The sequence below is a fragment of the Puma concolor genome, chromosome A1 (genome assembly GCF_028749965.1).
Source record: "Puma concolor isolate L17-30 chromosome A1, mPumCon1.1.hap2, whole genome shotgun sequence".
In the NCBI taxonomy this organism is placed as follows: domain Eukaryota; kingdom Metazoa; phylum Chordata; class Mammalia; order Carnivora; family Felidae; genus Puma; species Puma concolor.
Genome location: NC_141667.1, coordinates 145,855,444 through 145,869,777, shown reverse-complemented (window position 1 = coordinate 145,869,777; position 14,334 = coordinate 145,855,444). Strand labels below are relative to the sequence as shown.

Below are 14,334 nucleotides of genomic sequence, written 5' to 3'. Positions count from 1 at the left end.
CGAGAGGCACCCGATGGTGTTGAATTACCCGTCTTAGGTCGCTGCAGGTACAATCACAGTAAATTATGAAATACCTCCGGCCCCGTGTGGTTCCAACAGACAGAACCGCAGTTACCTTATAGTTTCTGCAGGAAGGGTTGAAGGCATTAGTTCCACAGACAAACAGAGTATCATCGCTTTTCTTTAGAAGAACTTTAATGAAGTTGTGACACTCGTCCTGAAAAATAATTCAGACTCGTTTGTGTCCAGTCAGTTCAGTACAGAAAACCCGTTCTTTCCTGTGTACCGTGATCTGCCGACCGTAAGGTTAGAGCAAAGGTGGCCGTGGGGCTCCTCTGTTACACACCCGAGCTCCTCCTGATTGTCTACCAAAAGGTGATGCTGACCGCAGTTGCTTTTTGAACAGTGAAAACGCGGCAGGCGTAGAGAGGAGCGAGCGTGTGTTTACGCCACAAAAGGACGACAAGCCTGGAAGTGCCAGCCTTCCATTATATTAATTTTAACACCAGATGTCCCGGGGTCCCTTGATGTTGCAGGGCTCCCGGCTGAAGTGTGTTTTTACGTTGGTCTAGGACTAAAACACAGCCCCCCGCATGTCTGCGGCAGCTTTTTTCTGCACGCTTCTCCAGCCTCCCTGAGGGCTCTGGGTGTGCGTGGTGGGCTAGTGGAGAGTGCACTCAGAAGAGTGGGGGCAGCCAGCTTTGTGGCCGTAATCCCTGGCGCCCCGACGTAGTTCATGATGCAGCCCTAGCAGCTGTCGTAATATTTCATCACGTTAAAAGCAAACTATTTCTGCAAATTAAAGCCTTCAATAAGTTGATGGAAAAAGCAATTACCGAGGGAAAAGGGACTCTCACGATCCATTCCGCATCACGGTCTACGGCTGGAGATAACCGTCAGAAACTTAACCCAAAGTGGCAGCTGCAGGAGAAATGAAAATTGCCTACCTTATGTTTCCCCTTCATTCTGCATGTGTCTACATCAGCCTGTCTAGATTTCCATGTCAGTTTCTGCAGGGACCAAGAAAGAAATCAATTAGAGTCCAGGGGTGGTTGGTTGCATTTGATTTCAGAAGTAAGCGTTCCCTTGGGGAGACGGAGGCTGAACATATATTTATTGAAAGCTTTCCGCACCCTTTCTCCATGATTAATTCACCATAACAACAAAAGATCAGAGATGAGAACTGTTCATTTAATTTTGAACTCCTATCTATTCATTAAGCTACGGAATGATCTTCTTCTCTTTTGAGATAAAGATGAAGGAGAAAGGAAAGAGGAACAAACAGCAGTATGGAAATTTCACGTAGAATATCCCAATCAACTCGCTAAATTACGCTCGTTTTGATAAAATACATGTCCTGGCCCTTTCCTTTCAGTTGACAAATCAGTTTTCATAAAGCACGCTTTTTCCTTAAAATATGGAAGTCATTTACTTACACATAAAGGGGACATTCACTTTAGGTGGACAAAGATTGAATTCAGGTTACACTCCACGTAAATTCATGGACCGAAGGAATCGTCTACTTCTATGGCAGATTTTAATAACTAAAATACCTCCATGTGGAGTTATATAGGGGAAGCTTAGGTTGTATTTTATGTCTGTCTGAAATGGATAATGATCAAATTCCTGAGCCACAACAGTCAAATCCTAATACTGTAAGACATGGAAATGTAACATGGAAACATTTGTGGGGCAAAAATTTTACATAGGAAAACTGATATTTTCCTGGGCAAACATGGCAGTAAAGGAATTTAGAAATGACCTAAAATTCCCAAGTCATATATGCACACATTTAATGAATAAACTGTGAAGTATGTAACTGTTTCTGAACATGTATTAGCCTCAAATTAGGATTCCACAAAATGTTCCAAATTATTGGCCATGTCATCTCAATCAATGCAGTTAAAATACGTATTCCCTCCAAGAACTATCCTAAAGCCCTTCATGCTAGAAAGATGGTTTTAAAACTACTTACTTTGCTACAATAAATTTCTTCTGTGTGTGAGGTGTCCATATCAACAGTATAAATATGGTCCCTGTAAACAATGAAAAATTAATAGTGTCAAACACAAGAGTCGAGATAGTTAATGTTCTCCTGAATGAGTATATATCTCATTCAAGGCAGATAAATCCATATCCCTGTTATTAAAAAACGAGACATTCACATGCAAGAAAAAGGGAACCGCTCAGCCTCTGAGAGGTGCCGATGGACCCACTCTGCTATTTCTGACAAATCATGGGATCTTTCTGGAGGGGGCACCTTTTAAAAAAACCTTGCTGTAATGTCCCTCATGCCAGAACTACAATATCTGTATGTGTGTAGTTCAGGAGAGAGGACTCTGGAAGTTAAATTGACCCCAAAGCCAGAACACAGATGGGTTCATGTGCCTTTGCAGCATCTTCAAATCCACAAACCGATCACTTACATACCACACTTGTTCATCACTGGTGGGGAGGGGCGGGGGGGCGAGGAGACTAACAAAAAGCAAATCTCTGGCTGTTTCCCCCTTTACAAAACGTGTTTTCAGCCTTAGCTTTGACAATTTGATTGACAAGTTGGGAGATGGTAAAGGTGAAATTATTTCCAGAAAGCACTATTTTCTTCACACAACGATGGTCAATTAAGGTCTAAAATGTACTTGAGCTAAAGTTTACATTTCTTGCTTCTGTTCACCTTCCTGTTTTGCTGAGAATTTGGTTGTCTTTACGATTTGCTGCCCATCTCCCCCCTGGAAGGGAAGAAACAGAATCAGCAGCTCAGGTGTGGGTCTATATTTAAACATCCCCTTCTGTGTGATCGGAGTACAAGGGCGTTTTTGTCTGGAATTCAGAAGAAAGAAAAGAAAAGAACTATGCTCAACTGGAAAGATGGGGGGCTTGTGAGGGAAAGCAAAACAGCTCGTTTTCCCTTGAAATAACATTGACTTTTTCTAAAATGCAGGAAGTCCTGGGGCTGGAAAATTACCCACAGCTTTAAGCCAGGACCTCAAGGCTCCCACATGGAGACTTTCAAGCCCCCTCATTACTTAAGAGAAAGTGGAGGGAGGGGGGAAGAAAAAAGGAAAGAAAAAAAGAAAGGAACGATCTGCTGTCAGGATTCACTTTAATTTTTTTCCCCCACGGTTCCTTGGAAATCTGTCTGCTACTGCTTTTAGGAAAAGTACAACAGAGAGAAATAGAAATCAAAACTGGCTCTCTCATGTGAAAATAAAAGTTGGGGGCAAGGCTGTTGGCTTATAAAATTTCCTTGCAACTGTGAGCGTGTGAGCCTCTGTGTGTGTGTGTGTGTGTGTGCACGCGCGCGTGTGCGTGCGTGTGTGGTCGGGGAGAATGGTGAGCCTGTTTTTTTTTTTTTTTTTTTTTTGTAAATTGCTGAATTGGGAAGTTCTTGGAACCTCAGTAGGGTGCCAGAATCACCCTGCCCTTTAATTTCAAGGCAGTTTTATTGCATTCTTTTATTACTTGTTTGACTTTATTGGTGGTGCTGTGGGTCAGGCTCATTATTGGGATGGAATTGCTTATTACTTCAGTATCAGGTTTGCAGGGACTCTAGTTTTTTCCTTACCCTGCCTCCCCTCAAAACTTTTAAGTAGGAGCTGAATATATGAATTGTAAATTAACAACTGATTAATATGCATTGGCAATTCCTCAGAAATCTCTCGGATTGCCCCCTTCTGGCATGGCCTGTTTATGTTAATTAGCAGTTTCAGAGATTAAACAAACAAACAAAAAAAGGATCTTCAAAATGGATAGTAATAAAGCCGAATTGAAAGGGGTTCCTGCCATCAAGGCTCACTCAATCTCTGGGTTCTGGATAGGCCTTGGCTTCTGATTGCTGACTCAGATTGTCTGGAAGAGCAGGGAAGCCTTTTAGAAATAGAATTCCCTGAATGAAACCTTTTGGACAGTGGCAATCTTTTTCAATATCCAAGAGATCCCACTGCCCAGCGAACAGAAACAGCGCTTTTATGCTAAATCTAAGACCAGAATGGAGGGCTATTCCCAGCTACCCGTGTGTTCATCTCAGGGTTCACAAGCCACTCTGACTGAATTAAGTTATTTGAACACAAACTGACTTAATCCAAGGACTTCCCTCTTCCTCCCCCACAGTGAGCAAAACTGAACTGAAAGTTGCCCTGGTTTGAGCCTGGGGGAAGGATATGACTTTAAATCGGGTCCCTTGCTGCCTAGGAACCTCGATCCCTCTGGGCAGTGCTGGGAAGTTGAAGGGTGAGGAGAGACCTTAAACATGGTGGCCAGGGAACTCCTTGAGGAGTTTTCCTAAGGGTGTGGATCGAAGGGAAGGGGCTGTGTGTGTAGAGTGGAAGTCAAAATGTCAGTGTGAGGGCGTTTTACAAATTTGACCTTTCACAAAAGGCAAGTCTGTTTCATAGTCTTTTTAAATTTAATTTATTTTAAAGTTTATTTATTTATTTTGAGAGGGAACGCCGAGTGGGAGAGGGGCCGGGAGGGAGAGAGAGAATCCCAAGCAGACTCCACACTGTCAGTGAGCCCGAGGTGGGGCTCAAACCCACACACCCTGAGATCGTGACCTAAGCCGAAGTCGGACATTTAACCGACTGAGCCACCCAGGTGTCCCAAGTCTGGTTTATAGTCTTAGAAAAGCATGAATGTGTTTCTCTCCTTATTTTCCCTTACGTTTCTGGTCTCTCCTTTCTGGGGGGTGGGGGTTAGGATAACACTGTCTTGGTTTTAACAAGCTGGAATAACGGTCACTTTTTTTTTTTTTCAATATATGAAATTTATTGTCAAATTGGTTTCCATACAACACCCAGTGCTCATCCCAAAAGGTGCCCTCCTCAATACCCATCACCCACCCTCCCCTCCCTCCCACCCCCCATCAACCCTCAGTTTGTTCTCAGTTTTTAAGAGTCTCTTATGCTTTGGCTCTCTCCCACTCTAACCTCTTTTTTTTTTTTTTTTTTTCCTTCCCCTCCCCCATGGGTTTCTGTTAAGTTTCTCAAGATCCACATAAGAGTGAAACCATATGGTATCTGTCTTTCTCTGTATGGCTTATTTCACTTAGCATCACACTCTCCAGTTCCATCCACGTTGCTACAAAAGGCCATATTTCATTTTTTCTCATTGCCACGTAGTATTCCATTGTGTATATAAACCACAATTTCTTTATCCATTCATCAGTTGATGGACATTTAGGCTCTTTCCACATTTTGGCTATTGTTAAGAGTGCTGCTATAAACATTGGGGTACAAGTGCCCCTATGCATCAGTACTCCTGTATCCCTTGGGTAAATTCCTAGCAGTGCTATGGCTGGGTCATAGGGTAGGTCTATTTTTAATTTTCTGAGGAACCTCCACACTGCTTTCCAGAGTGGCTGCACCAATTTGCATTCCCACCAACAGTGCAAGAGGGTTCCCGTTTCTCCACATCCTCTCCAGCATCTATAGTCTCCTGATTTGTTCATTTTGGCCACTCTGACTGGCGTGAGGTGATATCTGAGTGTGGTTTTGATTCGTGTTTCCCTGATGAGGAGCGATGTTGAGCATCTTTTCATGTGCCTGTTGGCCATCTGGATGTCTTCTTTAGAGAAGTGTCTATTCATGTTTTCTGCCCATTTCTTCACTGGGTTTTTTGTTTTTCGGGTGTGGAGTTTGGTGAGCTCTTTATAGATTTTGGATACTAGCCCTTTGTCTGATATGTCATTTGCAAATATCTTTTCCCATTCTAACGGTCACTTTTTAAGTTTGCATAGATAGCACTTGGCTCATAACTCAGGGGCCACCCCGGACCTGCAGTCCACACCCACATTAAATCATCAGGTGTAGGGACAGTCCACTAGAGACTCAGTTACAAAGTGAGTCATTCACAGAAGATTCTTGACTCAAGAATCTCACAGATCCAAAGCATAATCATTTGTTTTGACCTGCCCATAGATAATTGGGTACAAATGTAATCTTCCAGTCCTGCTACATTTAGGAAACTAAAAATGGTATTTAGGAAGGACCTGATACTCTTTTTTTTTAAACATTTAACATGTTTATTTTACTTTTATTTTAGGGAGAAAGAGCATGATTGGGGGAGAGGGGCAGAGGGAGAGACAGAAAGAATCTAAAGTGCCCCCCACCCAACATGGGGCTCGATCCCATAACCCTGGGATTATATCATGACCTGGGCCAAAATCAGGAGTCGGATGCTCAACAGACTGAGCCACCCAGGTGCCCCAGAAGGACCTGATACTCTACCAGAGAGGCACCTGCTGAGGCCCTTATGAGAATGCTTTCCAGTGAATACCCACACTGGCTGTGTTCTTCGGCAACAGTGGTTAGAAGGTTACTGCCAGATAAATAGGATCAACTTTCCTACTCAGTAGGTGCCTAGTACAGGAAATAAATCCCCAGAGTGTAGAGCAAGGCCACCCCATTTCAAATCCTGCCTTTGCCATCGTGGCCCAGGCATTTCACCTTTCTGTACCTTGCTTTCTTCCTGTAAGACATGAGGATAATAATAGCTCCTTCACCTAAGGTGTTTTTTTTTTTTCCCTCCAGGATTGAATGAATTAACATTTATAAAGAATTTACATAGCATGATTTATATAGAACGTACAAGTAGTATATACCATATAAGTATTTGTGAAGTAAAATTGTTAAAAAAGTGTTTTGGCATTGCTCCCTGGGATGTTTTGTGGGATACTCGAAGGATATTTTAATGTGGCCAGTGGTTTTTGGTTTATGTTGCCTAGCTTGTCATTTTAGAACACCTAAGTGCTTTGGAAGAATCAAGCACTGTTGTTATTTACCTGTTCCTTATCTATGTTCACGGCCATACAAGTATCACAAACACACTGTCTATGTTTTCTTCCCACTGTGAAGTGATTAATCAGTCTAGACCCAAGTTAAGATCACAGTGGAACCCCACAAGATAGTGTTCTTTGTTGCTCTTCATTTAGAATTATTTTGAATGAGCTACATACCTCCAAAACTGAGGATCATACATCGTTACAATCCAAAGGAACTTCTCTTTTTTTTTTTTTAATTTTTTTTCTTAATGTTTGTTTATTTTTGAGAGAAAGAGAGAGAGATACAGAGCACAAGTGGGAAAGGGGCAGAGAGAGAGGGAGACACAGACTCCAAAGCAGGCTGTAGGCTCTGAGCTGTTAGCACAGAGCCCGACGCAGGGCTTGAACCCACGAACCTTGAGATCGTGACCTGAGCTGAAGTCGGACGCTTAACCGACAGGGCTTAACCTGCGCCACCCAGGCGCCCCAATCCCAAGGGATTTCTTAGGATAATCTAATCCAGCGTCTCATTTGACAGAGGACACTTAGGGCCAGAACAGTTGTGGTCCAGGTAAGTTAAGAACAGAATGAGGAAAAAAGCCTAAATCCACGTGAGCACTGTTGAGGCTGTATTCTTACCCTGCCATTCAGCCTTAAGACATGGTCTATTTAGATCACAATACCCAATGGATGAGTATTTTCTTACTAGATCCAAATCAAAAACTTTCTACTGCCATTCTATGTCAGTAATGAGATACACCATATATTCACTACAAAAATACTAACAGGCTTAATACACACCCACACCCATATCTTTATAATAAATGTTTACAAATTCAAGTTAATTTAACAAGTATCATACTGGTCGCTGGAGTAGATGTTTGTGTATATGTTCAAGAGAGTGGATTCTTTGAGTCTAAGCTCCAAAATATGCAATTATTTCACTCTAAATCCACCTACAGTTAAACAGACACAGAAAATCTTGCAAGGATGATGGCTTGACAAAGTAAAGTAGCCTTCAAATTAAATAACACATTATTTGGGAATGTCATGATCTTTTAAGATGAGGCATCGCAGGCACATTCGATCTTAGGACCTTCGTCGGATGCTGAGGACAGACATGAGGAAAAGGCAACTCACCTAGCAGCAATGTAGAGGGTTCTATTCATGATCATAATCATCTGGATGTCCAGCCTGTGCCTCTGTGTGGTGTTCCGTCCTGGCTTGTGGCCCACAAACACCGGATACTGTTTTGTATCTGTGAAAAGAAGAGATGGGGCAAGAGAGGGAAAGGAAATCAAGCCAAGAATTGACAGGGCAGGGAGAGGAGGGGGGCCCGGCCACAAAACAAAACCATATTTGAGTCAGTCCATGCCACCACTTTCCATTTCCAATGAGTCTGTTATTTTAGGAAAGCCTGTGATAGACGGTGCCCTGTAAGGGACGATCAAGTTACAGTTTCATTTCCAGATGATAATAAGCCTGGACTTCTGTTTCTGAGTGTCACAATTTCTGACTTGTCCCTCTTTCTGGGGGTTAAACTTGCAAGTGAACCCTTTACATGAAGGTGCTCTTTTCTTCCCGTTTTCTTTTCATCTTCTTTAGAGTGCTAAGCCCGAGGGGCAGCCTGCCAAAGATCTTGTCTCCGGACAAAACTATTTCAAAGCAGCTTTCCCATCAATCACCACAAAGGCAATGTGGTCTGGAGGCGAGAGCCCTCATCCAGGAGCCAGAAGAAAAATACAGTCTCCACAGGCGTCCAGTTGGAATAATCTACTATTGAAGGCAGCCCTGCTAGGTTGGTTGGCATTCTAGGAACTGTGGGAAGTTCACTCTTGAGTTAAGCAATTGGCTTAATCTCACAGAAGCGGGGGGCTTCGACAGGACAGGGTCAAACGGAGTGTAGCCAGTCGGGTGATCTGGAATTTTCCCTGACTTGGAGAGTCAATGAATATATTTCTGCTTTCCTACAGTTCTCTTTAGCTGAGAGTGGGCAATTTGCAATAATATCTGACCTTTAGAAATACCTACATCTCAAAAATCTCTCTACCTTTAAACCTATAATCTCCAGAGCACTAGCAGTCCTCCAGAGAAACTCAGGAGGAAAGAAAGATGAGTCACGTTTAGAAATGTTTTTTGGGGGATGGGTGGGTGGGGTGTAAATAATAATTTGAAAACCATTCAGATTTATGCTCAGATCCCTACGCTGTAAAAAACATGTTTTGAGAGAGAGAGAGAGAGTGTGCACATGTGTGCGAGAAGGGGAGAGGCAGAGAGAGTGGGAGGGAGAGAGAGAGGGAGAGAGGGGAGGGAGGGAGGGGGAGAGAGAGAGAGAGAGAGAGGGAGAGGGAGAGGGAGAGAATCTTGGCCAAGCAGGCTCTATGCTTCTATGCTGTCAGTGTGGAGCCCGATGCAGGGCTTAATCCCATGAACCATGAGAGATCATGGCCTGAGCGGAAATCAAGAGTCGGATGCTCAACTAAATGAGCCACCCAGACACCACAAACACCCCCCCCCACCCCGACACACGCATACACATTAAACCCCTGTAGTATCTGAGCAGTACTCACAGTGGGTATCAGAGTAAAATATACCTTGGTATATCAGGCTTGGTATGGGAGTATCTTGTACTTCCCCCTCTACTGCTCTGAAATTTCATTTACCCATTCATCAAGGAGCTCGCTAAAACAAATTCACATCTCCCTTCTGTCAAGAATGTGAGTGTCCACGGACATTGGATTTTCAGCTGCACATTTGTGCTGGGGGACTTCTTCACAGGGGCACCAAAGATAGAATACCTATCTTAATTATGATTAGAGATTAAGAAATGTGTATTAAGGTTAGGGCCCTTGAGTCAGGTGGACTGCCACTTTAAGAACAATGATTTTGAATGACACAGTTTGGTCCTTAATCTCGCCCTGACTTTTGTTTGCTCTTTATTTTCTCTGTCAGGTCTTGCCACTTCACCTTCGTGTAAAATTATTTCTCTTTTCAACCTAGACTGTCCAGCAGAAAGCCAGGCATTGATGGATCTCCTTAGTATCCCATGTAAATGCTAAACACCTGCCTTCTGGTTTGTTGAGTGTTTGTTTTGGGATGATTACTGGGAAAATAGATATTTGGGTAAAAGACTCTCTTTCACCTTTACTGTGATAAAACACTTTGTCTTTTGGAGAGAAGGGAAAGAAGTAGTTAATTGCCTGTTCCATCCCACACTCAGGTAGGACTTCCCTCCAGTAGTCAACTGAATTCTTAATTGTGTGGTTTTCTCCCCTTGACACCGAGGCAGAGACTAAAAGGAAAGTTATACATAGTTCAAATAGGTCCTCTGTGAATTCAGAATCCCTCTTAAGGCTAGCAATGATAGCTGTTCTAAGTGTAAAAGAAAAGTTAATTTGTGTCCCTAAGTCCTCCAGAACCGTCTTATTTCCTGTTCTTATCTTGTAAAATGCCCACGCACTAACTACATACGAAAACATCACCACTGGCAATACACGGAAGGTAGTGACATTCTCCCATGGCAGGTTTTCGGGCATGATCATGAATGGCCTCCTTGCAGTGACTTGAGACTTCATCAGAGGTACTGAGAAGCATTTCACATCCACACACACATGTTCACACGTGTGTCCACACCAGTATTTAACAGAGTTACAGAACAGCCATCTCACCAATTTGACGAGATGCCTCTGTCACCTGCAAGTTAAAGTGACTAACAGTCTCCTGTTGTATTAGATTTTAGAAAATGTTGATGTTTTGCTGGCTGATGCAGCCTACAGTGCCCACCAAGGGAGAGAAGGACAGTGAAATTGTGGATACTTACAGTTGCCATGCGAAATACTGATTGGTTCAGAATCTTCTGGGAAACCAGCCCCAGCAAAGTGTAGCAGTGTGAAATATAGCAGCAAGGCTTCTGACCTCATAGTAGTTCAGCGGGGAGACTTTATTTCTCTACTTCACCCTGCCAAAGAGCAAAGAAAGAATTTTTTTTTCAAGTCAGCTTTATTCACCTCCATGAAATGAAATGGCCTTGAAGATAAATTTCAGAGACCAGGGGCCTCGCCTTCATATCTTTTCCATTGTGAGTTCACGGATTATTGTGTTTTACATAAGAAACCTGTAACCACTACCCACTATGCACCCTCCTTCCCCATGCATCCGAGCCCTTTTGCAAAGCCCCTTCCAAACACGTGGCCCAGAGCCCGAGTTCCTTTGTCCTGAGCCATTTTAAGGCCATTATAGGTGGCCGTTTCACAATTACTGCATTCCAAAAAATGGACAACTGAGAACACATTTTTTTTTTTTTTTTTAACGTAAATACTTTTCTTCTGAGCAGGTATACGGCAGCAGGCCATCCCCCAGACATGTTTTGTTTGGCCAGCTCAGGATTTTTCAAAAATTTAAAGTAGTTGTCAGTATTGGAAAAACTAGGAGGTTTCTTTCTTTCTTTTTTCTTTTTTAAATTTTATTTATTTATTTTGAGGGCAAGAGCTCGAGAGCGTGCACGCCGGCATGAGCGGGGGAGGGGTAGTGAGAGAGGGAGAGAGAGAATCTCAACCAGGTTTCACACCCAGCAGCACAGAGCGGGACGTGAGGCTCATACTCATGAACCATGAGATCATGACCTGAGCCAAAACCAAGAGTTGGATGCTTGACTAACTGAGCCACCCAGGCACCCCCCAAAATTAGGAGGTTTCTAGTAAAATTCAGAATATCTGACATACTGACCTAAATCACAGTTCCTTCAGGCATCACACCCCAACACACACACACACACACACACACACACATACCCCAACACACCAACACACACACACACATACCCTATAATGGGGCCCTGTTTGCTAACTTCTGTTATCTGCTTGACCCCTTAGTTGAGATGTTCACCCTTGGTTTATACAATTCCACAATAATTCTAGAGTGACCTTAGACATAAAATCACACAATCTATGTCTAAAAAGAAAGAAACGAATCCTTTAGACTCTGAAGGATACTGTAGGGAGAATCTGAAACCACATCCTGTAATGGTATTGTTGATTAAAAAAAAAAAGCATCTCTCTGTATATTTTAGTCTCAAATACTGCCTTGCAATGAAACAGTAGTGAATAAAAATGCCAGATATACTGTTCTGCCCAGGTGTATTTTCTTAAAGATGCTCTTTATGTGTAGAAAATTCTCCTAAATCTTAGAAATAAAAGCAATCCCACGTAGGGCTGCTGGATACAGTGAAAGAAGACTCATAATAAGTAAATATCACATAATTCTCAGGCATATTTCAAGTGAGTGTTGATCTACTGGGAAAATAATGTAAAATGGGGATATCTTTTCATCTTTCCAAAGTGGTAAAGCCTTTGAAGTAGCCTGCCAAAGGTGATCTTTTTGAACAAAGCTATTTTACAGTAGTCCATCAATCATTTAAGATTTGTGTGCAGAAAAGTCAAACTTAGTAACTTAGATGTCTTTGAAAGTTAATTTGGCAAACAAACTGCTAACTTAACGCTTTTTAGAACACCACTTAATATTAGATACCTATGTCTCTCTTCTTCATGCCAAAAAAAGCATTAACAAGTCCCAGAGTGTTGCATCGCAACTTACTATTTCACAGACACAGCTGGGTCTTAATCATTTCTTCAGTTGAAAAGTACACATTAATTAATTTGCTTTATCTTGAAGAAGAGGGAGAGAGCTTGCGAGCAAAGCCCGAGCAATTCCGTATCTCCCATCTCTGATGTGTGGATTAAAATTAAACCTGAAATGAGGACTTGCTCACAAGGGCAATCCATTACCAAGAGACATAAACATGTATTTATAGACAGGTTAAAAGCAATCATCTGTTCATTCATTCACTTGCCAGTTCTTCCTATTCTGGAGAAACCGAACCCAAAGGGAAGAAGCTCTGAGGTCCCCTTATTTGTTTCTCATGGCATCTGTTCAGTTTAACACTAAAGAGGAGAAATCAATAACAAGAGTAAGTAAGACATAAACCAGATACCAGTCAGCTGTTGCAGTTTTAGATGAGAAAGTACACGGGGAAAAGGAAGTGGCAACATGTACCCAGGGCTCAAGAGCAGTATTATCGTAGAATACAGAAGCATATTACCTCAGAGAGTTTGCTGCACATAATGGAAGAATAATGGGAGCCTCAGAACGCTGATTCTCATTGCTTTAGAAATCTTCGGGAATATATGTATACGTTTGCAGACTAATTTGTCTTGACATGACAGATGAGTCCCTAGCCTTCCACAATTGGCATTCCTCTTTGTACAAATGTCCTACAAGCTAACGAGACCGAGTCCTGCTATTTTAATGTACCTCCCAATTTTCATGTTTCCCATCCTAAGAGGGCGTGGGGTAGACGCAATATGCACAGCCCCAAGAGCCGGCAGGCAGAGTAGTGCTTGCAGAAGAAACCCATTATGCACTTCCATGACTTCTCTGAATCCTTCACACATAGCCAGGACCATGGCTGAGATGGGTTATTTACATGTCTCCAGGTTTACAGTAGGGCTGTGCGCCAGGAAAAATCGCCATTTTATGTGTCTTTCTCTCATCATATCATCAGGTTGTTAACATGTACATCGTACGGGAGAAAGTGTTCGGGCAGTACCGCGGGCAGTCCGCACGAACACTCCACAGTTGTCTTCAGCTGCGGTTTTTTTTTTTTTTTTTTTTTTTAAATTTTTTTTTTTTTTTCAACGTTTATTTATTTTTGGGACAGAGAGAGACATAGCATGAACGGGGGAGGGGCAGAGAGAGAGGGAGACACAGAATCGGAAACAGGCTCCAGGCTCTGAGCTATCAGCCCAGAGCCCGACGCGGGGCTCGAACTCACGGATCGCGAGATCGTGACCTGGCTGAAGTCGGACGCTTAACCGACTGCGCCACCCAGGCGCCCCTCAGCTGCGGTTTTGATGTATTATCCCCTTCCTACCCAACTTTGGGCTCTAACCCTTGCAGATATGTAGGCAATATATTTTCTTGTTGAAACGATTACTTTGTGGGGCCATCCCAAGTCAGTCACGTTGTCATTTCCCGTTCTGCGGAACGTGAGCTGTGTCTCCCTACTAAGACCACGGCAGTACAGAAACAAAAACCAAACAGGAGCTCGGCGCTGAGCTTAAAACTCTTAACCTCGCTGGGATACTGCAATTAAAGAGGTTGTTTAAGTAGGTTTTGAAACTTTGAAAAGCGCTACCCACAGAGAGCATATTTATAGGTGTCTGCAGACATTTGCCGATTTCCCTCTCTTGGACTCTGCTTACAGAGTCCAAATATGATTTAGGTTTCAGCAAATATCCAGACAATTAGATAATGGGAAGGCTTTCAATGTGACGATTCCAAGCAGAAACATCTACTTTGAAAGTAAGCTTATTCTGTCTGAATTTTCCATCTAATTGTCTCAACTTTCCACCATTCTTAGGCTGAAGAGAAATGGCCTTTGTAAAATGTACCATTACTATGAAGTTATAATCCCAGTCTTCTCCAACCCACAGTATTTGTGGAAAACCTTAAGAGCACTCTTAATTTTAATAGGCATCTGCTCGGTGAATTTATTAGATCTATTTAGATACATCTAAAAT

The 14,334-nt window shown here is 42.6% G+C and overlaps 1 protein-coding gene across 3 annotated transcripts in view; it reads right to left on the bottom strand.

The window, feature by feature from the left end:
• The window catches only part of SEMA6A (semaphorin 6A), a 136,249-nt gene that overhangs the window by 54,668 nt on the left and 67,247 nt on the right, over positions 1-14,334 (bottom strand). For all 3 annotated transcript variants that reach the window (XM_025923692.2, XM_025923694.2, XM_086705834.1), the window contains exons 2-6: positions 10,578-10,715; positions 7,898-8,015; positions 1,976-2,036; positions 948-1,010; positions 116-217 (exon numbers count right to left, since the gene is read on the bottom strand). In XM_025923692.2, coding sequence (XP_025779477.1) covers positions 116-217; positions 948-1,010; positions 1,976-2,036; positions 7,898-8,015; positions 10,578-10,677 — 444 coding nt within the window. In that variant the 5' untranslated portion in view covers positions 10,678-10,715. The remainder of the gene's footprint in view (positions 1-115; positions 218-947; positions 1,011-1,975; positions 2,037-7,897; positions 8,016-10,577; positions 10,716-14,334) is intronic.